This window comes from Antechinus flavipes, chromosome 4 (assembly GCF_016432865.1).
Source record: "Antechinus flavipes isolate AdamAnt ecotype Samford, QLD, Australia chromosome 4, AdamAnt_v2, whole genome shotgun sequence".
NCBI lineage: Eukaryota > Metazoa > Chordata > Mammalia > Dasyuromorphia > Dasyuridae > Antechinus > Antechinus flavipes.
In genome coordinates, this window is record NC_067401.1 from 57,130,985 (window position 1) to 57,157,264 (window position 26,280).

The 26,280-nt window shown below is 36.0% G+C and overlaps 1 protein-coding gene across 7 annotated transcripts in view; it reads right to left on the reverse strand.

Moving 5' to 3' along the window:
* NTNG1 (netrin G1) overlaps positions 1 to 26,280 on the reverse strand; it is a 433,794-nt gene that overhangs the window by 99,089 nt on the left and 308,425 nt on the right. For all 7 annotated transcript variants that reach the window (XM_051993193.1, XM_051993192.1, XM_051993194.1 and 4 more), the window contains exon 4: positions 270 to 442. In XM_051993193.1, the coding sequence (XP_051849153.1) occupies positions 270 to 442 (173 nt within the window). The remainder of the gene's footprint in view (positions 1 to 269; positions 443 to 26,280) is intronic.

The following is a 26,280-nucleotide window of genomic DNA, read 5'->3' on the forward strand; positions in this document are numbered from 1 at the left end:
TAATATTTTATTTATATGATATTTTTAAAAATCCCCCCATGATTTCAGTCTTTTTGAAGTGAGTTGGCTGTGGACTAGTTGAGAAGAGCAAAAGGCCCTGAACAGAGTACTATAGTGATGAGATTTTGCAAGGGCCTAAAACTGAAACCCAGGGTTCATGTGCCCTTTGTAAGAGAAGGGTTCAATCCACAGAGTGAGAAGGAAATAAGAAGTACCGTATCTTAGATTATTTCATACTAATAAAGTCATTACTGAGCAAATCTACTCACAGGTGTTGGCCGTGCCTTTGGGGATGGGGAGGTACGAGCCGGGGCTCCAAGGTCTGCCCTGATAATTCTTCTTGCATTTCCCACAGTCGGGGCCTGTAGTGTTGTGTTCACACTCACAAGACAATTTATTGTTGTCAAAGACACACACAGTGGCGTGAAGGTTACACTTGCACCTAGCAAAGAAGAGACAAAGGTGTCATTTCAAGTCAAGGTGTCATTTTAGCAGTCAGTATGGCTCCACTCAACTACCCCTTTTATAATAGACATTTCCTCTATATTTGGGGGGAAAAGGGATAGGGAATTAAAACACTCTCCCAACAGCATTTCTAAGTTGGTGTCTATACTTATTAACACCTTAGTCTTGTAGGTTTATAGATTTAAAACCTGAAGAGACCTTTGAAATGATCTAGTCCAATTTCCTCATTTTACAATGAGGAGCCTGTAGTCTGGAGAATTTAAGGGATTTGCCAAAGGTCAAAGATAAATTAAGTGGAAGAACCAGAATTTGAATCTGTTTTTCTTATTCCAAATCCACCAACCTATCCACAGTATCTAACTTAAAAAGTTTCTAAGTTTGCTCATTCCTGATTTAGGAGGCACAAGGAAAGCAATGATGTCATCTAGATTTAGCAAACCTGGAAGTCAGATTATCCAGGATTATTCTGATGGCTTATTTTTTAAATCAATATAAGTTAAATCGCATATTCAAACATTATTACAAATTAAAAAACAATCACAACAACAATAGCATTAAGCAGCCAATAAACTCAGAGTGTTGTCATTCCAAGCTGTGGGGAGTGGGTGGATGGTTGCGTGGGAGAAACTGAGTCTCAGAATTCTCTTTTCAGAAATGGTTCATTTTTCTATAACATCTCAAGTGCACACAACTGGCTGGGAATCTGACTTCTTAGTCTGACAAAGTGGGCAATTGCAGAGGACTCCAGAAATTCAAGGACTTGCTCTGAACGAAAATGCTTAGAACCCTGAAAAATCAAGACATAAGCAGTGCATACGTTTGGGAGTCTTTAACAAAGGTCTTGCCTTTTTTTTTCCCGTGAGCAAGCTGGTGATATATGAGCAGTAACAATGGAATATGCAATTCCCACAGAAATGGTACTATATCTAACATCTTTGACTCTCAAAATTGCAAAGGCCAACTTGCTATTTGTTGAGGCAGCAGGCCATAAATTGCAGCTCACTGAGTGGTTGGCCAACTATTCAGAAGGAAAAAAAAAAAAAAACTACATTTTACAGAATTATAGAGACTGGGGGTCAGAATAATGAGTGTGTGTATGGATGTGTACACAGGGAAAGAAGGATGCAGCTGCATCTTTGCATTTGTGAATATAGGTGCTCTTAAGGGAATAAAAATACCCAGGACTGTCAAGGCCAGAAACAAAAATGATTACTGGATTTTTAAAAATTCATTTTTTCTTCTTTCTCATAGGAATCTAGGTCACTGTTAGAGTAGAAATCTGAGTTTCATATAGACCAAGCTGTGTGCCCCCTCCCCCCCACTCCCCTTTTGGTAGATGCCATGACTGGGAAATAGCAATATCTCTTTGTACAATGAGGTTATGTATCAAGTACTGGAGTGGATTTCTTTAATGACTCCCCTCCTGGGGCCCTGCCACCTGCTCAGAAAACTGACCAATAACTAGCAGCATGAAGTACATACCAGGCTGAGAATTTTATTGAGGCTTGAGTCACAGCTGCCTAGCTGACTTTTAACTAAAAGGAAGAGGACCTTCAGTGGTATATACTATTGTTCCCTTGGGTAAACCCTAAGTTGCAGTTTTTTAAAGGGTCTGTTGAAAATCACTATACAACTGAGTGCATCCTGTCTATTGTTTGGTGATGAAATCTAACAGGCTGTAATGGTGACAGTTAAATAATATTCACGCTGTTTGGAAATGTAATCAACACTCAAAAAAAAATAACATTTGGAATAATCATTTTTAAAATATGCCTAAGTACTTTCTTCCCTTGACTGTTATACTTGCACCTAGCAGGGAAAGACAGTTAGTTAAGAGACAGAGATACAAAGTCAGGGATGGACACAGATGGAAACAGCAAAAACAGAGACATAGAGAGGAAGATGAGAAAGAGAAGAAGAGGAGGGAAGAGGAAAGGGAAGAAGAAGTAAGCTGTAGAGAGAAAAGAGAGGGGGGAGACAGAGAAGAGGAATAGAGAGAGTCGGAGATGGGCAATGAAATAGACAATATTCAGGAATAAGTAACTCTGACTTATAGTCAAAACTCTGTTACATATAGTAAAATTTCTCTCTAGTCAACACTGACTTCTTTAATTTCCTATGACTCTGACTATGACTGAACTCCTAGGGGGTAGAATCACAGATTATAATGATTTAGCATCCTATCTAAGTCCAAAATTCCCCAATGAGGAGAAAGCAGTTTAATCCCAAAGGATTTACTTGTGACATATTTGGAGACAAAGGATAGAACATTAAAGTAAATAGAATTCTTCAACTTGTAACTGCTAATGTTATTTCTAATCCAGGAAATACTTAGAGAAGTGACTAATACATTGCATTCTAAAACTGATAAGGGTGAAAGAAAATTCATTCTACCTATTGTTTGCTTCCTTTGGCTCTCATTCAGCCAAAATTAACCCAGCCTTTAAGCCGTAACTCAATTTCCACCACATTCATAAACAAGATTTTTCCTACCTACTCCAGCCATGTCAGTTTCCCACTTCTGAAGCCTCTAGGCTACTTAGTGACTTAAAGTAACTTTCAGTGACTTTCTGATCATAAATTTAGAATTAGAAATGAGTAGATCTCACTTAGTCTAAACCCTTCATTCTACTGATGAGGAAAATGAAGCTCAAGAAAGTGAACCAATTTACATAATTTCACACAGATATTAAGTTGAAGAAGATTGCTCCCAGTTTACAACCTTAAAAAGGAGAGAGAGAGAGAGAGAGAGAGAGAGAGAGAGAGAGAAACAGATTTTCAAAGAGACAGAGACAAAGACAAAGAGACAGAGACAGACACACAAACAGAATTCTATTGTAGAAATTGCCTTTATTATTTCCTTTAAGAAATAATTGAAAACAACAACAACAACAACAAAAGAAATTATTATAGAACTTTGTTCCTATGAACATTGATTAAGAGTTGGGAAAATTGTTGTAGATCATCTTGAATAAGTTCCTCATTTTAAAGATGAAGAAAGTGAAATGAGAGATATTGTTTGATGTGACCAAAGCCAGCTAGATGTAAGTGGGAGAGCCACACAAGTCTCTTAACCCCAAATCTTTCACATGCTTCACTCTATCATGTGGAATTCTCAGTCATTGAGATTCAGTCACCTGACCTTTTCACCAGAGATTAGAAAATGAAAGTCCAAGAAAGAAAGATGGAGGATGAGGGTGTAAAATATAAGATGAAGGGATTGGCCAAGATGAACTCTGTGTTTTCTCTTGGTTCTAACTATGACTTCCAAGCAGGTGTGTGTTTGAGCCAGCTCACACTTGCTCCTGAGAACTGATTGTTAAATTTCCAGAGCAAATATTTATACTTCAAAAATCAGCAAACACTACAAATCAGTGCTTAGTTTATTTTCTTCTGGATTGTCTAGACTGAGAAAATGATGTATAGAGAAAATAATGATGCAGATTCAACTTTAAAGTATGTCTTCTGGATATTTTTGAGAACTGGTTGTTAAACATTTACCAGTATATTTCTACCCCTAAACTGAAGATTACAAAGTCAACCTTTTCTAACAGCAAATCTGTGACTCTAATCTAAGTCTTTGAGTTTCAAGAAAGGGCATTTTGCTGTTTGATCATGTCCAAATCTTTATGACTCCATGGAGTTTGCCATTGCTGTGGAGTGGTTTGACATTTCCTTCTCCAGCTTATTTTACAGATGAGGAAACTGAGGCAAACAGGATTAGGTGAGTTGCTTAGGGTAACAAAGATAGTGAGTGTCTGAAGCTGGATTTGAATTCAGGAAGATGAGTCTTTCTGACACTAGGCGTGGCCCTCCATTTACCGTGCTACTTAGTTTCATCCCTCAAAAGCCATAAGCAATTCGTATTTCTGGGCCACACTGACTTTATTATCTTTAATAACTTATTTGAGCACTTACTGTCTGACAAAGCCGTTAAAGTGTGTGTGTGTGTGTGTGTGTGTGTGTGTGTGTGTGTGTGTGACAGAGAGAGACAGAGATGGACTACAAAGACAGACAAATATACACAATAAAAGATTCTAATCACATTATAAACTCCTTGAAAATGGTGTTCTGGCTTAGACTTCTTTCTCTTCTGTACAAGTTTTAGGTACATAGCAACTGTGTCACATAAAATAAAGGAATTGAATACCCCAAGATCTCATATGGAAAATGAAATTTGTCCTTGAATTTTATATATAAAAACCACCTAGTATGAAGTTGGCAGATTCTCCAAGATGGGTGAGATGTCAGAAACTTAATTCAATTCAGATTCATCCTAAGAGTTTTCCAGCTGCCTAACATGTGAAATTTGACAATTATGTTTATTAAAAAAAAAAAGTTTGGATGATCCTAAGGATAGCATAGGGTCATAAAAAGGTTTATAGGAGAAAAAAAAAGAGAAACAAATCATTTATTGATTTCAGATTCTCTCTGAATGGCTTGCATCTCAATGAATATTTAATTCATTTGGAAGGAAGGATTGTATATTTAAAACTAGATGAGATGTTCTACCATCTAGTCCCAATTCCCATATTTTACAGATGAGGAAACAGATTCAGGAAGGTTGACTTGTCCCAAATGAAACAATCAACAAAAAAACATTTATTATGTCCCTACTGTGCGCCAGAGTTTGTGTGAAGCAGAGGGGATACAAATGTAAAAATGGAAATAATGGCTACACTCAAGAAACTTCACACAGGCAGTAAATGAGATTTAGACTTGGATACTGTGATTCCATAGAACACTCATTCCATTGACCAATCTTCAACGTACCTTCCACTATGCTGGATGTTATAAAAGATATAGAGCTACATTAGGATTTGTTCCCTGCCTTCAGGAAACTTGGGGAAGGCAAACAAGACACACATAAAAGAAATAAAGTTTATTGGTGTTTTTTCCAGCTTGAAGTCTACCCACTCTGTCCTCAGGCACCAAAGTGATTTACCAAAATACCAAAGTTCCAAACATGTCATCTTCTCACACAAGAAACTACAATGACTCCCTATCACTTCCAGAATCAAATACAAAATTCTCTGGTGTCCAAAACTCCTTTCCTTAGTCTTCTTACAAATCACTCCTTTCCACATATGCTGATCCAATGACACTGACTTCCTTGCTGATTCCTGAACAAAATGTTCCATCTCTCACTTCTGGACATTTTCTTTGTCCGTTTCCCATTCTTGGGATGCTTTTCTTCATCACTTCCACTTCTTAACTTCCCTGACTTTCTTCAAGTCCCAACTAAGATCACAGGTTCTACAAGAAATTTGTTCTAACTCCTCTAAATTCTAATGTCTTCCCTCTATTAATAATTTCCTATTTATCTTATATATAGCTTGTTTGTATATACATATATACATAATATATACAATAAAATATATTGTTTATAATTATATATAATATATACAAGATGATATATATTATGGGGAAATTATCTATCTATCTATCTACACACAAAATATAGCTTATCATCTGCCTGGGTAAATCGTGAGCTTCTTGAAAACAGTGACTGTCTGATGCTTTTTGTATCTCTAGTACTTGGTACACTGACTGGTACATAAATAGATGCTTAATAAGACTGCCTAATAGAGCAAGGCTAAGCAAAACATGACTAAATGTGGGCATGGCCTAAGAGATTTTACAAGGAACCTTAAAAACCAAAGCTCTTTCACTTTATAAAGTAACTAAGGCTTACTGAGTGGATGTGGCTTGCCCACAGTCACAAAGATAATAAGTAAGAAGCGAGGACAGGAATTGAACCCACATTCTCAGATTCCAGAGCTAACACTTTTCCTGATATACTGCATTGCTTAAAGCAAAAGATAGTATGAGAAGCATGAAAGAGTCAGTTTTCAAGGTTTGCTTCATGGAAAAGGAGGAACATGAAATGGATCTCAAAGATATGAATAGGGAAAATGTTGGGAAATTTATTCAGAGGGAAATAGGTGAAGGCTACAAACAAAAGTGGCCATGATGTATTAGGAGAGCCTAAGAAAGATGCACTCTTCTTCCCTAATAGCCCATGAGTATTAAAAAAAAAAACAAAAAAAACAAAAAACCCAGAAAGGGTTTGATTTTACTCTTGAAAGTTGGCAGTTTCATCGGGTTATCTTTATACCGGAAAAACTCCCTCTAATTAATTAAACTGGTGGCCAAGGTTGCTTGAACACTAAAGTGTGATTTCTAGAGAAACTGTATTTGCTGACAAAGCCTGGCTTCCCAGTTCACTTTCTCAGTCATCATGATGCTGCCGTGTCAGAGCTGAGCATGTGAAAGTGGACACCAAGGTTCTACAATATTGCTCTATATTTAGAAATATTCTCCTTCCATTTCCCCCTGCTCAGTTGATTGCCATCATCCTATTCTGATCACACACTGAAATCTTTTATTGAAAGCATTCATTGGATGCCCCCTCCTCCCCCCCCCCCCCCACTCCAGTGATATAGTGGATTTTGTGATGCTAGAAATTGCTCTAATTTCTTAGTATGGTAAAACCTGCTCTTATGTGGGTGGAGGGTGAATATGTTCGGCTGGTCTCTTGTCTTTTACAAATTCATAATTCAGTCATATGACTATTATTTCCCCAGGCACACAATTCAAGAAAGAAAATCGACTCTGGAACGCCTGCCCTGTAATACCCAATTGGGTCTGGAGAGAGGAAGACCTGAATTCAAATTTGATCTCAGATTCTTATTAGCTGAGTGATCCTGGTCAAGTTATATAATCTGTTTCTTTAACTCTAAGTGATATAATTGTAATAATTGCATTTATATCATAAGATCATTGTCAGAATTAAATTAGATAATTCCTACTGGAAAGAATATAACAAATCAACTCTGCTATCATTCCAGTTATCATTCCTGTGACTGGCCAAAACAAAATCATCAGTCATCATTAGTCTTTTCCTCCTTATATGAGTCCATAGCATCATGAGATAATAGTTTTAGAGCTGGAAATAGCTCTGGAAATAACCAAACTTGAAAAATCAAATGACTTATCCAAGATGACATGGCAGAGAAATCTCAGAGCATAGATTTGACTAACTCATCACTCTCCTAAACCACGGCTGTCTTCTGTATTAGAATGCAAATTACTCAAGCGCAGGGACTTTCTTTTTTTTTTTTTTTTAATAACTTTTTATTGATAGAACCCATGCCAGGGTAAGTTTTTACAGCATTATCTCTTGCACTCACTTATGTTCCGATTTTTCCCCTCCCTCTCTCCACCCCCTCCCCCAGATGGCAAGCAGTCCTTTACATGTTGAATAGGTTACAGTATATCCTAGATACAATATATGTGTGCAGAACCGAAGTTTTCTTGTTGCACAGGGAGAATTGGATTCAGAAGGTAAAAATAACCCGGGAAGAAAAACAAAAATGCAAGCAGTTTATATTCATTTCCCAGTGTTCTTTCTTTGGGTATAACTGCTTCTGTCCATCCTTGATCAATTGAAACTGAATTAGCTCTCTTTATCGAAGAGATCCACTTCCATCAGAATACATCCTCAAACAGTATCGTCGTTGAGGTATATATAATGATCTCCTGGTTCTCCTCATTTTACTCAGCATCAGTTCATGTAAGTCTTGCCAGTCCTCTCTGTATTCATCCTGCTAGTCATTCCTTACGGAACAATAATATTCCATAATGGTCATATACCACAATTTACTCAACCATTCTCCAATTGATGGGCATCCATTCATTTTCCAGCTTCTAGCCACTACAAACAGGGCTGCCACAAACATTGCACAGGGACTTTCTCACCATTTTTGTATTTATATTTCAAGTGCTTCACATGCTAGCTATATGGTACATAGTGGTTAATGCAAGCTTTTCATTTATTCATTTATACCTGGGTGTGCAAAGAGCATTAAATTTAGAATCAAATGGGCAATATTTGTCTTCTAGCTTTGATATGTCCCAGCTGTATGATAATGGATGCAACTCAGCCTTACTTTCCCTGTTTGTAAAAATGGGACTAATTAGAGTTGCATTATGAACTCTACAAGGCTATGGTGGGAAAAAGTAATTCAAGCACCATAAAATATAACATTATTGGTAGACTGATTATTTTGAGCAATCAAATCTTTCATAACAATAGAATCTTAGCATTCTGACATCATCTAGTCCAATTTTATAACATATCTGAAAGGTGGCCATTCAACTACTTTTCTTCTTCTTTTTTTAAATAGCTTTTTATTTAAGTTATATGCACGGGTAATTTTACAGCATTGACAATTGCCAAACATTTTGTTCCAATTTTTCCCCTCCTTCCCCCAGCCCCTCCCCTAGACGGCAGAATGATCAATACATGTTAAATATGTTAAAGTATAAATTAAATACAAAATAAGTATACATGTCCAAACTGTTATTTTGCTGTACAAAAAGAATCAGACTTTGAAGTAGTGTACAATTAGTCTGTGAAGGAAATCCAAAATGAAGGCAGACAAAAATATAGGGATTGGGAATTCTATGTAATGGTTCTTAGTCATCTCCCAGAGTTCTTTTGCTGGGTGTAGCTGGTTCCATTCATTACTGCTCCATTGGAACTGATTTGATTTATCTCATTGCTGAAGAGGGCCACTTCCATCAGAACTGATCATCATATAGTATTATTGTTGAAGTATATAATGATCTCCTGGTCCTGCTCATCATTCAACTACTTTTCAAAAATTTCAAGTGACGGAGAATTCTTTCTTCCAATGACAGTTTATTCTACTTTTGTACAGTTCTTATAGTTAGTCAGATTCTCCTTATATTGAGGCATCAAAATACTGTTACTATGACAAATGATTAATAGTCCACTTCTTTGGTGCAAACTTGTGATTTGAATGGAGTGAGGAGCTTTTATTCTGGAAACTTTTCCCATCAGTACAGATCAGTCAGTACTGACAGTATGCATATGGGCTGCCCTAAAGGAGAGTACATTCTAGTAGGGGAGAGACATAAGAATAACCAGACAAACCAACTCATTTGTAATTTATAAAACATTTGCCAGAGTTTGCTATGTTGTTGTTCAGTTATTTTCAGTCATATCTGACTCTTTGAGACCCCATTTGGAGTTTTCTTGTCCAGGATAGTGGAGTAATTTGCCTTTTCCTTCTCCCATTCATATTACAGATGAGGAAACTAAAGGAACAGAGTTCAGTGACTTGACCAAGGTCACAGAGTTAAAAAAAAAAATCTTATATCAGATTTGAACTCAGGAAGATGAGTGTTTCTGATTCCAGGTCTGCTGCTTTTTGCCCAGAGTACTTACTGAGGAGTTAAACAATTTGCCCATATATTAGATCTTGAACCTAGGTTTCCTAACTCCAACACCTGCTTTCTTTTCTGTATCACTTCTTTTATACATTACCTTGTGTCAATTGGCAAAGGGGTGGGGAGCACTGGGAATTGGATGAAGGGTATCATTACATGTCTATATAACATGTCTGTCATATGATACCCCAATAAAGAAGATCCATATGCTCTTACTCCTAATCCATGTTGTATTTAATGAGTAGCTACAACCAGTCAACTTCAGACATATATAAGAATCTACAGTCTGTGTACATGTTGCTGAAGTTGTAGCTTCTGTCTCAAGATCAAATAACCAGTAGAAAAAAAATGCAGGCAGGCCATGAACACTGATTTTCTGATTTCACATTCCACTCATCCTGCTGTGCCATCTCTACCCCACAATTTTCTGACTACTAGAGGACATCACAGAGTCCTAGAAGTAGAAGGGACTTTAAAAGTCATCTGGTTCAACTCTTACTTGACAGCATGAATCTGTCATATAATATTCTGGACAAGAGGCTGTGCACTTTCTGCTTGAAGGATCTGGTTGCCAAGAACTCAACTAGCTCCCGGGGCAATGTAGTCTATTTATCGACAGATTTGAAATGATGAGAGATTCCCAAGCTCAGCAAAATCAACCTCCTAAAACTTCCACCTAATGATTCAAGTTTTAGTCATTGGAATGAAGCATATGATACCTCAGGCATTTTGGATAGATGAACCTTTCAAATATTTGCAAATGTCTGTACTGCTCCTTTCACCCAAGACTTCCTTTTGCTAGTCTATGAATCCCTTCAAGTGTTCCATCTAGGACTTAATTTTGAGTGCTGTCAATATCCTTTCCAAGATATATTCTAATTTAAAGTTATGGAATTAGAACTAAAAAACAAGGCCTTTACGGTTATTAGTCTTTTGATTACTCCTTTTTTCTAGACTAAAATCATATCAATATTTGTTCTAAATATGGTTGTATTCCTTTCTTCTGAAAGAAATTGCCCTATATCAAACCTAAGTATCTTACAAATATTGCTAATTGTAATAAAGATGGAGATGGGGATCTACATTCAATGTAGTAGAAGACTTGGGTTCCAGATTTTCCTTGTGTCCTTCTATCTGCTTAATCATGCATGTGTCACTTAATTTCTTAGTGTCTTAGGTAGCTCTTTAAGAACTGATGATTTTGAAATTGAGGAAGAAACTTAAATGAGAAGAGAGAGATTTCAAAAATAAAATCCATCTTGAGCAGTTTCTTTCTTTATATTTATCATTTTGGCTCTCTTTAAGGATGTTTGAGACAACCTTTTAGGAAAAGGCAAGAAAATGGGGAGCAATGTTATTTTTATAGTTTTTCACTTTGGAAACAAGTTTCCTTTAACCTCTATTCACAATACAGATCCAATGATCTTTTGAATAAGAAATTTCTTTGTCTGAAGGAATGATGGATTAAGAGTCTTGGAGCTTTCTGGGTAGCCCTAAGCAATCTATTGGCCAGGCATCCTGAAAAACCTTAAACATATGCTAATAGTTTCCTTAAAATTTCACAATAAACCTTAAAAACTCTGCACAGAGAGATATTACAGAAAACAATTCACTGAACTACTGATTCTTTCAAATATTACTAAAAATATTTCTTCCTAATATCCAAGAATTCCTGGAAGTATAGTATGAACTGAAAAGGGGAGAAGAAATTCAAAATAGGAGACAAGTTCACTCTGAATCAATGATGTTACAGCAATCAGTAAAATTCATGGGAACTGAGGTTTCATTCATAGAGACAGAGCTTCTAGGAATATGGAAGTGATAGTTTTAGGGTAACATGCTCTGGTCAGAACTTATTTAGAGTATCGATTTTATGTATCCTCAGTCTTAGAAGGATGTACATTGACATTTGGAAGTGTCCAAGGAGAGTAAAAAGCCTTGAGTCTGTGTCTTCTCAGGTTTAGCCTAAGAAACTGGAGATGTTTAGCATGGAGAAGAAACAACAGGAAATTGTAGGAGGCATATCTTTGTTCATATATATGAAGGACTGTTATATGGAAGATGGGTTAGGCTTCTTTGGTTCCCAATGGCAGATCTATGAACTAATAGTTCAAAATTACAGAAAGATCAGTGTAAACTGATGTAAGGGAAAACTTTCTAATCATTAGAACTTCCCCAAAGTGGTATGGGCTGCCTCAAAAGGTTAGAGACTCCCTCCCCCTACTGCTTATCTTGCCTTGGGAAACTTCTTTTGTGTAGTAGCTGGACTAGATGGTCTCAGTGGTCTCTTCTGTTTAAGATTCTGTGATTCTGACATAATTGGTAATTCAAGGCTTATTATCATGTTGAAATATTATCATGTTCTTTTATGGTTTCTATTTGTTATGGAGGGATCATACTAAGTAATTGAGATTGAGTAATAAATGCAATAATGGAATAATCATGGTGCAGGAGATCACTTTATGACAAGACCAATCAGGATTGAGCTCATGACAAATGTTGATCTGTCCAGCCTTGATAAAGTAAGGGCATATTGAACTATTATATTCAAATTCTTTTAAAATAAACTGATCATTCTGTGTTCCTCCTTTTCTAGAATTTTAATTGGAAGTGTTCTAGCAATCTAATGTCTAGGAAGAGATAATTAGGAAGACTATTGATAAGGCTAAATTCTTTATGCATATTCAGTGTGACTTGTGGTGACTTGTTAGTCACTAAATTTCTTTCACTTTTCCTTCTGTGCAGATCCACTTGAGATTAGCTTTTGTCCTTAAAATCCAAGTGGTAAAATGAAATAAACATTTTTGATTTCTCCTAAATATGTTTGGGAGTCCAATCTGAAGTGGAGAAGAATTCTAAGCTTACTTTTTAAACTTCATACCACAAAATAATGCTCAAAGAATTGGGAACATATATTTTCTCTGCCTTTTCCATGAAATTAAGATTTTAGCTCTGGAATTAGGCATGATCTCATCTAGAACATAAGGAAACTAAGTGAGATTCAGAAAGACTAAATGATTTATCCTTTTATTATCACAAAGGTAATGAAAGGGGAAGTATCAGAATTTGAACTTAGGTGCTGTGACTGTGAAGAGGGGAAAATGACCTCTTCCATTAGAAATACATATAAACATTATTTCTTAGTAAAATGTTCTACCAAAAAAAGTGCTTTATCATTCTGGGGGAAAAAAAAACCCATAAATATGGCCTTTCATACCCATTACCAAATTTCTAATGCTAACTAACTAATCAATGTATGAGCTAACCATCTTGAAGTATAGTTTAAAATCACGTGACTAGCAAGCTTTTTACACCTCTAAAGAATACATCTCTCCATTTAAACATAATATTATTTCCACATTAGGTATAGGTTGTTAATTTATTTTTTTCTTAAGGATGCTTTCAATTGGATTGGCCTAAAGAAATAGTTTTTTGGCTAGGAAAGAAGTTGAATGTGTGCAAAATAGTCTCTTTCCACTAGGGTAATGAGGAATTTGCAAAACCATCTTCTCTTTTATTCAGTACTCTTTAGTTTTCATTACTAAATTCTGGAGGAAATTGAATTAGATTCCCATGGGTGGTATGGAAAATTGGGGAAAATAGCTTCCCTCCCCCAATTCTCCTTTTTCTGAAGAAGAAATAGATAATATCTAGTTGGGAATAGCAATAGCACACCTGATAGACCACTTCACTGCTGTACTCTTTTTTTTCCCCTTTCAAGCAGCCTATTTTTGTTAACAAGCTCTAGAAAAGAGATGAAATTTTAAAGAAATTTCCTCCAAATTTCCTAAATGAAAGGAAACAGTTTCCAATTATAGTGTGTGATACTGCAACTGTGTTGCTAGAAATGATCAATAAAAGTTATAATTGTCACAATCACCAATATGCTGTTATTCTTCTTCATACATGAAGATTAATATAAGTTTCTATGAGCTGAAAACATAGAAAACATGTAGAATATGTGAGGATACTATTTTTTATTTTGTTCTGGACCTTTAATTACATCTGGATGAGCCCATTTTCTTAAACTATATCTATTATATAAAATATAACATTACAGGCAAATATGTGGCACAGTGGATGAAAAACAAGAGTTGGACCAGTTCAAATCCTGCATCAGACACTTACTAGCTATGTGATCCAGCTAAGTCACTTGACCTATTCTGCTGCAGTTTCTTTATCTGTAATATAGGGATAAAAATAATATTTACCTTTCAAGGATAGTGAGAATTAAAGGAGAAATTATTTGTAAAGTACTTTGCAAACATTAAAGAATTAAATTCTTATTATGTAAAATTTCTCCATCCAATTATGTTCCCAATTCATTTCTGATTTGGGTGATTGTTGTCTCTCATTCTTGAAGAGGACCAAAATGACATCCATCACTATTAGAGTGTGTCAGTATGTCCTATGGTGGCTGATCAGACCAATACATGCTTGTAATGCTCTACCATAGGTTGGACACAAGTATTTCAGATGAACATTTGGGGATGGAATCTCTCAATTTGCTCGTCTCATGTTTCTTTTGAGCTGTTTCAGTTCAGCTTTGCTCATAGAATATAACACTTTCTCTGACGAGGGCACACCATGCTGGGCAGTCCTGTGCCACTGTCACCCCATGCCACATAATCAGTTCCAAAGTTTTTAAGAGGGACTTTGAGAATGCCCTTCTGACCACCATATGAGTGCTTGACAGTTTAGCCAGTTACTTGGAGGCACTTAGAGGTTGTTTACTTGCCCATGAATGTCTAGAAGCAATATTTGAATCTAAGTGTTCTTGATTTCAAGACCAACTTCTATGCCATACTATATAAGAATTCTAAAAGAACTATAAAATAATTGGTTCAACTGGGCTAATATTAAGTAGAACCTATAAGCAAGAATAACATATATTTTTGTTATTCTTTAAAGTATATAGGAGCAGACAAAAAAAAAAAAAGTATATAGGAGGGACTGGCTAATGACAGCCCAGTCCTGATAATATGCACAAAGGAACTCACCTGGATATTCAAACATTTGTGTGGGTTCCCTGTATATCCTCTCAGGACAGGCTCTCAGTGTACTATTACATATACATAATGTAACACTATGTTAGGTATACACAACATAGGGCTTCTCCTACTTTGCAGCTTCAATGAAAAACAGGCCCAGATATGTTTTGATTGATTCCTATTGGCCAAGAGATTGATGATGAGCTGTAGTTTTGTGGGTATAGTAAAAGGGCAATCTTCTTTGTGTGAGAATTCCTGCTGACTTCAAATTGTAAAGAGGACTCTGATTTTAGCAGGTTTATGGGAGAGATAGTCATTCCCTTATTAGGCCAGACACCAGAAGCTTGTGGCTTCTTAGCCTATGTCTGGGATGGGTCCACTTTCTGTTTGTGTCTTTTTTTCTTTGATGTAGGACTTTTGAGATTTCTAAAAACACTTTGGCTGTTCCCCTACTTGGACAATCATCTAAGAAATAAAGTCTTCCAAATGCAAGAGGACTGACATTTGACATTGAGAAGCTGTCCCTACTCAATGGAGGCAAAATGTTAAATAGATGATATGCATCCCTTAAAAAGAAAATGTTTGTGTAAGTCCAAAAGAGTTTTAAATGTTGTTCTCTTATTTGACATTCCCTTTATGGGGACAAAACTGCCTGTTTCATTCTTGATTCACATTTGGATTTTAAAATTTTCTTCTTCCCTCTCTACCATAATAGAGGAGCCTCAAATAGAGTCAAATATAACTGTTCCTCAGAGATTAGTGATGGGGATATAATTGAAACATTAGAATCTTAGTGTCCCTTTGAGAAATCAGGCTTGTTTTATTTTTCTTATCATGGTTGATATACATAGCAAAGGAAGCTATATGGACTGGAGGTAAGCATGTGCTGGAGTCAGCTTAAATCAGTTTGTGAAAGTTGATTAAGTTTTCAGTGCAAGCATATATACTTCAGAAATATACAAATGCTACAGATAAGAGCTTGGTTTGTAGTTTTGTTGATTGTTTAGACATTAAAAAGTGATGGGGAAAATGTTAATAATAAAAGTTAAACTTAAAAGTGCGGAACATTAACTTTTTTATTGTTTTAAGGCAAAAATGAGTTCAAAATTTATCACTGGCCAGAAGTATGAATGACCTTGAACTTTGATACATTTGTTTACCTGATCTGAATGTTGACCAAATAGAATGTGGGTCATAAATGGGCTTCCTTACCTATTATTTGTGTATGTGTCTGGGTATACACATGTGCATATTTTTTTTAAGTAGAAAACCAGAAATGGGTTTTGAGGACACAGTACGCTTATAAGGGGGAAAAATGATCTTGTCTCCCCAAAATAAAACAACCCCCCTCACAAAAAAATCCAAATAAATTACAAGGAATTTTCCTAATTCTAATTTACATGGAAGTACCATGATGTAATGGAAAGAAGAACTGCAAAGAAAGAAAAATATGGGTTCAAATTCTATTTTTGACATGTACTAACACTGTGACATTAGGCAAGTCACTTCTCTAGGTAAATTTCTAAGACTATAAAATGCAGAGAAGGTTCTTATCTACACTAGAATAGGGAGTTTCTTTTCCTGGGAGTTCCCAATAGCAATGAAATCCCAGATCTAGTAACTGCTCCAAAAACAAACAAATCTCCAAACCTCAGCATGTCTTCTTCAGGTCAGATTTTTTGTAGTAGTAATAGTAGAAAATGGGAATAGAAAATGGCAGCTCGTAGTACTAGTAGATGGTAGCACAGAGCAGCCTAATTACCAGGTACTTTTGACAGAGATACAATGCTCTGCAGAGTAGTGATATGTCTAGCAAAGACGTGGTATCCAATGGAGATTAGAGGTTGAAGAGGGATATGAAAAGCCTTGCAGTATCAGTGAGAGTTGCCCTAGTTATGGGTATGGCCTGGCCACAGGTTCTTACATGTGTATACCTTAGTTACCCAAGCTCCGGGCGAGCATTTCTTCATGTTCCCTGAACATGTGTTCCCAATATATATATCCCTGATAAACATAACTTGGTAACCAAAATTATTTGTGTGCTTGCCCTCCCTCCTCAATAGTGGGAGAGTATATTTTATATCTCATGTGGGAGGATATGCCTCATACCTACGGATGCATGGAATGGGGATTATGTTTTGTCACTATGTTATTAAACTTTTTTTTGAATATATCCTCTGACTAGATGGGAGCAGTAGAGCTATGTCAGTGTTGATCTATAGACTCAAAATTGGAGTAGATTTTTCTGGTTCCTGAAATTTGAAAGAAAGTGTGATAGATATTACTTACATAAAATGAACTGGTGCTTTTCTCATGGTTCATCATCTATTTCTTAAGCCAATATCCTTTTCTATTTTACTTATTCATCCTTTTCCCTCCTGTTAAATGTCTGAGATCTTTTAAAGATCTTAGTTTAAAAAGGACAAAGTCTCCCACTACATACAAGGCCATCTCTAGTCATCTTGATCTATATCAAGGATCCAGATGGCTCTATAGGAGAAAATGAGACCAGTAACTTAGCACAGCTTACCCTCATTTAAATATGATTCATTTGCATGTCATGGTACTACTTTCTTTATGTCATGGTTCTCTTCGAGAACAAACAACAAATAGCAACAACATGATTATTAAAATCTTGCCTTTGACTGTCCTTTTTTCTCCCTTAACACTTTATTCCTTGGAAATCTCTTCTACTTATAAGTCTTCAAATATTATTTTAATATAGATGATTCATGAATCCACTTTTTCAACCTGACCTCATCCCACATTTCTAACAGCTTTTTCTATATTTTTACCTGAATACCCTGCTGGCACCTCAAACTTTCAAAAATTGGATTTGTCACCATTCAGAAACAATCCCTCTTCCAAACTTGTCTGTTATTAAATACATTTACAAAATAATGTGTTATTGGAAACCTGGGGGAAGGCATGTGTTGGAGCTAGCTCTGCTCCCAGAGCTGATTGTTAAATTTTCAGTGTGAGAATTTACACTTAGAAATCTTCAAATGCTATAAATCATAGCTTGGTTTATTGTTTTGTGGATTTTCTAAGTTTGAGGAAGTGATGGAGAAAATTTTAAAAGTACAGATTAAATTTCAAAATGAATTATGCATAACAATCATCATTATTAATATAAATATTATTTCAGAAGGCAAGCCAATTGGGGAAGATCATTAGTGACTGGAAGATTCATAGGATCATGAAAATGGCATTTAAAGGGATCCAAAGGCAATCTAATCTTTTGTTTGAAAAAATGAGCAAATACAACCATAAGGGGGGAAATGACTTGTACATTATTAAATGACTAGGATGGTGTCTAAATACAGATGCCATCAATTTTTTCTCTGGAGATGGACAGCATTTTTCATCATAGGTCCTTCAGAGTTGACTTGGATCACTAGTATTGCTTAGAATAAGCCATTCACAGCTGACCATCTTTGTACACAGTACACAATACATTTCACTTTACATCAGCTCATATAAGTCTTTCCAGGTTTTTCTGAGAGTATCCTGCTCATCATTTCTTGTAGCACAATGGTACTCCAATATAATTACATACCATGGTTTGTTCAGCCATTTGATGGGCATCCACTCAATTTCTAATTCTTTACTACTAAAAAAGAGCTGTTATAAATATTTTTGTACATATAGATCCATTTCCTTTTTAAAAACAATCTCCTTTTTAGGTACAAACATAGTAGTGGTATTACTAGTTCAAAGGATATGCATGTTTTTATAGCTCTTTTAAACATAGTTCCAATTTATTCTACAAAATGGTTGAATCAGTTTTCTGCTCCATTAACAATACATTAATGTCTCATTTTCCACAATCACTTCTATAAGGGTCTACTTAGTACTAGGAACTTTGCTAGGCTTTGGGATATAAGTACATAGAATAAAACAATTTCTACTCTCAATGAATTCATGTTGCCATGGATTCTTCCTCTTTCTAAGTTAATTACCTCTAGTTCTTTCAATTATCCTTGTATTGTGAGGTCTCTGGTCACCTCATCTTTCTAATAGTTCTTCTCTCCAATTTGTTGATGTCTTTCTTAAGATGTAGCAGTCTCAAATTCAGCCTTAGAGGAGATACAATTTTGTCTTATTTTCATTGTAATACTATCAAGGTTGCAAATGTAGGGACAGCATTATGGCAACTTTACTGTCTGTCCTATGACTTTTATTAGAAGAAAAACAGATCGCTTCTCTACAACAGGCCATGTCAGTATTCAGGGCAATGGGATGGAAAGAATAGGAAGAAAGACTTTAATATTAGGAAGAATGTTTTAATAACTATTACAGTTGTCTGAAAATAGAATATTGGACATTGGGGAAAAATGTTAATTAACAGTGTGACATAATATTCAAAAGAGTTAATGTAGTGGAAAACTGAATGAAAAAAGTTATAACGCTCATATAAGGAATATAGATAATCCCTCTGGACTCTCCTCCACTCAGACCATTTTGGTCCAGAGAGATTATCAATATTCTGTTTTTATCCTAATAAAAATCATAGGACAGACTAGCTAATGGCTGTAATGATGCATGAGTGTTTGATGATCAAGCATAAGCTTGATGCCATAACACTGACCCACCATTTGCCACCTTGATAGTAGTATTGCAATGAAAACAAGACAAAATTGCATTTCTGAAAATATCAAATGGGCAGCACAGTGCAGCCTTTTAATTCACAGTACAGGGAAGTAAAGGTCAATTATCTCACTTACAGGAATGAAAGACATGTAGTAAAAGTCAAGTAGATATGCCACTGCATAATAAATATATTTCAAGCATAAGAATGAGGATATCCTACAGCAAAACAGATTTAAGGTTATGCTTAATGCACTGGTAAACACAGCGACTTTAAAGAATAATGGAAATAATCAGAAATATCCACTTGTGACAATGAAACAGGCCCCTAGAATCCATGAGGTGATATATGTAAAGTGCATTGTACACCATGAATAACATTAAAGAGGCCAGTTATTTTTCTTCTTGTAATTCTTATCATCATTATTATTGGAGAAGCATGGTGTTGGTATTAACTGGCCAATCACTACTGATTATTATCAAAGCTCTAAAAGAAAATAGCAAGTGGGAGCTCTCTGATGGTCTGACATGCAAGTCAGAAGAGTAGCCATGAAATCTAGTACCCAAAGAAAGCACCCAAAAATTCCTAGGATATGAGACTGGAATAGCACGCTCCATTCAGCTGTATCAGATAGATTATTTTGATTTATGGAGGTCAGGAAGGGATGTCAGTCCTTGATTGCAAAGCCACAAGGGAGGAGAGACCTTGAGACCACTCTTTGAGATAAGACAAGTGTGGGAGAAGAAGCCAAAAGTATTAACAATCAAGAAGACCTGGGTTTCAGTTGCTTGCTAACCGTGGTAAAAAAGGAGGTCCTCAATAGGCTCTGTCCTTAGCTGTCTTTTCTTCTCCTATACTATTGTTTTTGGTGATTTCATCAGTTTCCATGTCTTAAATCATCATCTTTATATTGATGGGTCTCATGTTTCCTTGCTCAAATCTAATCTCTCCCCCAATCTCCAGTTTTACATTTCCAACCTGTTCATTGGACACCTCACAATGAATATCCTGTAGACATCTTAAACTCAACCAATCTAAAATTCATTATCTTTCCCCCAAAATTGTTTTCTTTCAAAACTTCCCTGCTACAGTTAAGGACAGTACTGTCCTCTCAGTCACCCTTAGGTGTCATTCTAGGCTCATTATTTTCTCTTATATTCCATATTCAATCTGTTTTCAAGTTCTATCATTTCTTCTCTCCTTTGACACTTGAATCATTCTGGTACAGGCTCTCATTACCTCATGGCTGAAATATTGCAATAGAGAGCAAGTCGGTTTTCCTCCTTCAAGTTTCTTTCTACTCCAGGCTATCCTTCACTCTGTGAGTAAACTGATCTCTTTAAAATGAGGTCTGACCATATCCAGTACTACCACTGTTACCACTGCCACCACCACCATTCAATAAATGACATCTGATCAAAAAACTACTAATCAAAATATAAAATCCTCTTTTGGGCTTTTGAAGCCATTCTTAACCCGATCCCCTCCTACCTTTCCAATCTTTTTCCTCCTTTCCCCCCACAGATTCTTTTATCAATCCAATGATCCTGACCTTTGTGCTGTTCTTTGCACAGGACACTTCGTTTTCCAACTCCTAGTGTTTTTATTGCTTTACCCCAGGCCTACAACTCTCTTTTTCTCATCTTGGCAGGTAATTTCCTTCAAGTCTCTGATTTCCTTCATCTCTCAGCTAATCTCTCACCTTCTGCAGTGCTCCTTACACATAGTGAATTCCCTCTGAGACTAACTCCTAATTTATTCTATGTGTGTATACACACACACACACACACACACACACACAGAGATACACATGCATGTACATTTCTATAAATATATACATATCATTCACATTTCTCTCTAAACACACATAAATATATAAATAGATACACACACATACATAAATACATGCCCTTGCCCTCAAAGAGCTCATAGCACAAAGGAGAGACAACATGAAAAGAACTATACAGAATATGTGTGTGTGTATTTCCATAGAGATAGAAAGATACACATACCCCCTATATATATATATATATATATATATATATATATATATATATATATATATACACACACATACACATGCATATGCACAAACCATATATACACATTCATTCATTTACTCATCCAATCATTCATTAATGTGACAGATATTGTGATAGCCAATAGATATATGGACACAAAAATAAGATAATCTAGGTTCTCAAGGTTCTTGTATTTTTCTAGGGTCTGTGATGTGCAGGAACTATTAAACACTAAGGACAGAAAGGCACTAATGAAACCAAATCTATGCTTATGGAGCATTCACATAGTCATATTTTACAAAAAAAAAAAAGAGTAGATTAAATTAAAATTAAATACAGATAATTTGAATAAGAGCACCAGCAATTTGAGGCATCAGGGAAAGTTTTATGTAGAAGTTTTATTTGAAGGAAATCAAGAGTTTTAGAAAGGAGGGTTGAGAAGGGAGTACATTGGAGGCATGGAAGGAAACTGGCATAAATGATGCAAAATGGAATATGATGAGCAACAGGAGATAGATACTTGTGTATCATATGCATGCTATATTTTTCTATAGAGTGTAAGTTCTCTGAGGGCAGGAACTGTTTTAGAGCTTCTCATGTAGCAAGTGCTAAATACTTTTTGATTATTTAATGAATCAATCAATATTTATTAAATATCTATCTACTAGGCATTCATTGTGCTAAGTGCTGGTTAATTGATATAACTTACTAATTGGTGTCAATTAAAAGTTTGATGATTAAAAACATCCTTTTCTTGCTGGTATTTATGGCTATATCATACACAAGATCTGGATCTGCCACTAGGGTTAGCTGCATGCAAATGCAAATGGTATATACCACTGTGCCATAATCGAGATAACTAGCTGCAATAGTGCATAGAGCACTGGGCCTGGAGTTAAGAAGACCTGAGTTCAGGCAACTCCAGGCAGTTACCACTTGTGTGACTGTGACTCTGCACAAGTCACTTAATTCCAATTTGCTCCAACTACCTGAACTGGAAAACTGGGATGATAATAGCATCTATCTTTATTGCAGTAATGATCAAAGGAAATATTTGTAAAGCACCTGGCATATATCAAGTGCTATAGAAATGCTTATTTTATCATCTTTCCTTTTAGGGTCATTAGGAATATTAACTGGAAAATAGGAGGTGGAACCAAGATGGTAGAGAAGGCACACATGACTTTCTAAGCTCCTCTCATGCCCTCACGACCAACTATTAGATTCAGCCTCAAAAGTAGCACTTGACTGCTAAAATTCATGAAGATTAGAAGCACACAATTTACCAGCCAAAGATAATCTGGAAGATCATCAGGAAAGGTTTGTCTTGAGGGGCCAGGAACAGGCAGGGAGAGACTAGCTTCCGGAGCAGACCAGAGATGAGGGTGACCTCTGAGGCTAGAGATGATTGTCCCATAGGCTAACTGCTCTGCCTTAATTATAAAGCAGTAAACCAGCAGAGAAATTAAAACCAAAGACTTGAAAGGGTACTCTCTAAAAAAATGCCAGAACCTAACAAGATCTGGTTATAACTATCCAAAACCAGAAGTGACTCAGTGCAGACTGTAACACAACCCTGCAGCCACATCCTACAGTACAGGGCTTTTGTGGGGGCAGTTACAAATCTGCACGACAGGGGGGCACAGCCTAGGGCAGCCTCTAATCTGCCCAGAGAGGGGCTTGGCCTGGGACAATAGAACTTCCCCAGCACAACTGTGCTTCCGGGGGCAGGGTATTCATTGCTCAGCTGCTAATACTCAGCTTAGTTGCCCCACTTATTGCAGTAATGATCTGCACACAGGGTGGGCTTTGACTTGGGGTAGTGAAACTTTCACTGCTCAGCGTCTGGGGCAGTTGTTAACCCACACAGCAGGGTTCTTTGCAGGGCACTTTCCCAGCTCAGCCCTGCAGGCCTGAGTTAGTTCCCAGTGGGGAACTCTTTCCCAGAGCACTTCCATGCCTCGCTGCTTTTTTTAAGCTGGTTGGCAGGACAGCTACCCATGCATACACCTATCACTACTCTACAGAGGAAGCTGGCAACCTCCTGCCTCTGAAGGCAAACCCTACAGGCTTTAAAAAACAATGGCTTCTATATAGAAAGAGAGCAGCTTTTCAAACCTGAGGAGACTAATAGCAGACAGTCTCCAGACAATTGTTGGTCCCCAACATAAAAGACTCTCCTAGAAGAAAATATTAAAAACCTTAAAAGAGAACTAGAAGAAAAATGGGGAAAGAAAAGAGAAGCTATTCAAGAGAGCAACAAATTCCTGAAATGTGAATTGGAAAAGGTAAAAAAACTCCCAAGAAGTGCAGGGAAACAGAATTTGTGAATTGGAAAAAGAAAATAACTCACTAAAAAAAAAAAAAATAGTGAAATGGAAAAAAATTCCATAGGAGCAAAACAACTCATTTAAAAACTCAATTGGACATATACAAAAAGAAGTAAAAAAAAAAAAAGCTAATGAAGAAAATAACTCACTAAAAATCAGAACTGAACAAATAGAAATGACTGATTCATTGAGACATCAAGAATCAGTCAAGCAAAACCAAAAAAATGAAAAACTAGAAAAGAAAGTTAAATATTTACTTGGAAAAACAACAGACCTGGAAAATAGATCTAGGAGAGATAACCTGAAGATCATTGGACTTCCAGAAAATTGTGATAAAAAAAAGAGCCTAAATACTATTTTCCAGGAAATCATCAAGGAGAACTGCCCAGAAGTAATAGAACCAGAAGGTAAAATAGGTGTTAAAAAAATTAATCAAACACCTTCTGAAAAAGACCCTAAAATAAAAACTCCAGGGAATATTGTGGCCAAATTTCAGAACTATTAAACTAAGGAAAAACATATTCAATATTATCTTAGAAATGCTAGCTTTTGCAAAAAGAGCTGAGAGATGAAAGGAATTAGAGTTAATGAGGAAATCAAACTATCACTCTTTGCTGATGATATGATGGTATTATAGAGAACCCCAGAGATTCTACTAAAAAGCTTTTAGAAATAATCCACACCTTTATCAAGGTTGCAGGATACAAAATAAACCCATATAAGTCATCAGCATTCTTATATATCACTAACAAAAGCCAACAGAGTTACAAAGAGAAATTCCATTTAAAGTAACTACTGACAATATAAAATATTTAGGAATCTATCTGCTAAGGGAAAATCAGAAACTTTATTAGGAAAACTACAAAACCCTTTCCATACAAATAAAGTCAGATCTAACCAATTGGAAAAATATAAAATGTTCTTGGTTTGGGCAAGCAAATATAATAAAGATGACAATACTACCTAATCTATTTATTTAGCGCTATACCAATCAGACTCCCAAAAACCTATTTTGATAACCTAGAAAAAATAACAACCAAGTTCGTATGGAAAAACAAAAGGTCAAGAATTTCAAGGGAATTAATGAAAAAAAATTCAAATGAAGGTGGCCTAGTTGTACCAGAACTAAAATTTTATTATAAAGCATTGGTTACCAAAACCATTTGGTACTGACTAAGAAATAGACTAGTTGATCAATGAAATAGGTTAGGTTCAATGGACAAAACAGCCAATGACTTTAATAATCTAGTGTTTGACAAACCCAAAGACTCCAGCTTTTGGGATAAGAACTCACTGTTTGACAAAAATTGCTGGGAAAATTGGAAATTAGTATGGCACAAACTAGGCATTGACCCACATTTAACACCGTACACCAATATAAGATCAAAATGGGCTCATGACTTAGGCATAAAGAATGAGATTATAAATAAATTGGAAGAGCATAGGATAGTTTACCTCTCAGACCTATGGAAGAGGAAGGAATTTATGACCAAAGAAGAACTAGAGATCATTATTGATCACAAAATAGAAAAACTTGATTATATCAAATTGAAAAGTTTTTGTAGAAACAAAACTAATGCAGATAAGATTAGAAGGGAAGCAATAAACTGGGAAAACATTTTTACAGTCAAAGGTTCTGATAAAGGCCTCATTTCCAAAATGTATAGAGAATTGACTCTAATTTATTTTTTAAAAAAATGTTTAAATAACTTTTTGTTGATAGAACCCATGCCAGGGTAATTTTTTTACAGCATTATCCCTTGCACTCACTTCTGTTCCAATTTTCCCCCTCCCTCCCTCCACCCCTTCCCCCAGATAGGTTACAGTATATCCTAGATACAATATATGTGTGCAGAACCGAATAGTTTTCTTGTTGCACAGGGAGAATTGGATTCAGAAGGTATAAATAACCTGGGAAGAAAAACAAAAATGCAAGCAGTTTATATTCATTTCCCAGTGTTCTTTCTTTGGGTGTAGCTGCTTCTGTCCATCTTTGATCAATTGAAACTGAATTAGCTCTCTTTATTGAAGAGATCCACTTCCATCAGAATACATCCTCAAACAGTATCGTTGTTGAGGTATATAATGATCTCCTGGTTCTGCTCATTTCACTTGGCATCAGTTCATGTAAGTCTTGCCAGTCCTCTCTGTATTCATCCTGCTGGTCATTCCTTACAGAACAATAATTTGACTCTAATTTATAAGAAATCATTCTCCATTCTCCAATTGATAAATGGTCAAATGATATGAAGACACAATTCTCAGATGAAGAAATTGAAACTATTTCTAGCCATATGAAAAAATACTCCAAGTCATTATTAATCAGAGAAATGCAAATTAAGACAACTCTGAGATACCACTACACACCTGTCAGATTGGTTAGAATGACAGGGAAAGATAATGTGGAATGTTGGAGGAGATGTGAGAAAACTGGGACACTGATATATTGTTGGTGGAATTGTGAATACATCCAGCCATTCTGGAGAGCAATTTGGAATTACGCTCAAAAAGCTATCAAACTGTATATATCCTTTGATCTAGCAGTGTTACTACTAGGCTTATATCCCAATGAGATATTAAAAAGGGAAAGGGACCTGTATGTGCAAGAATGTTCATGGCAGCCC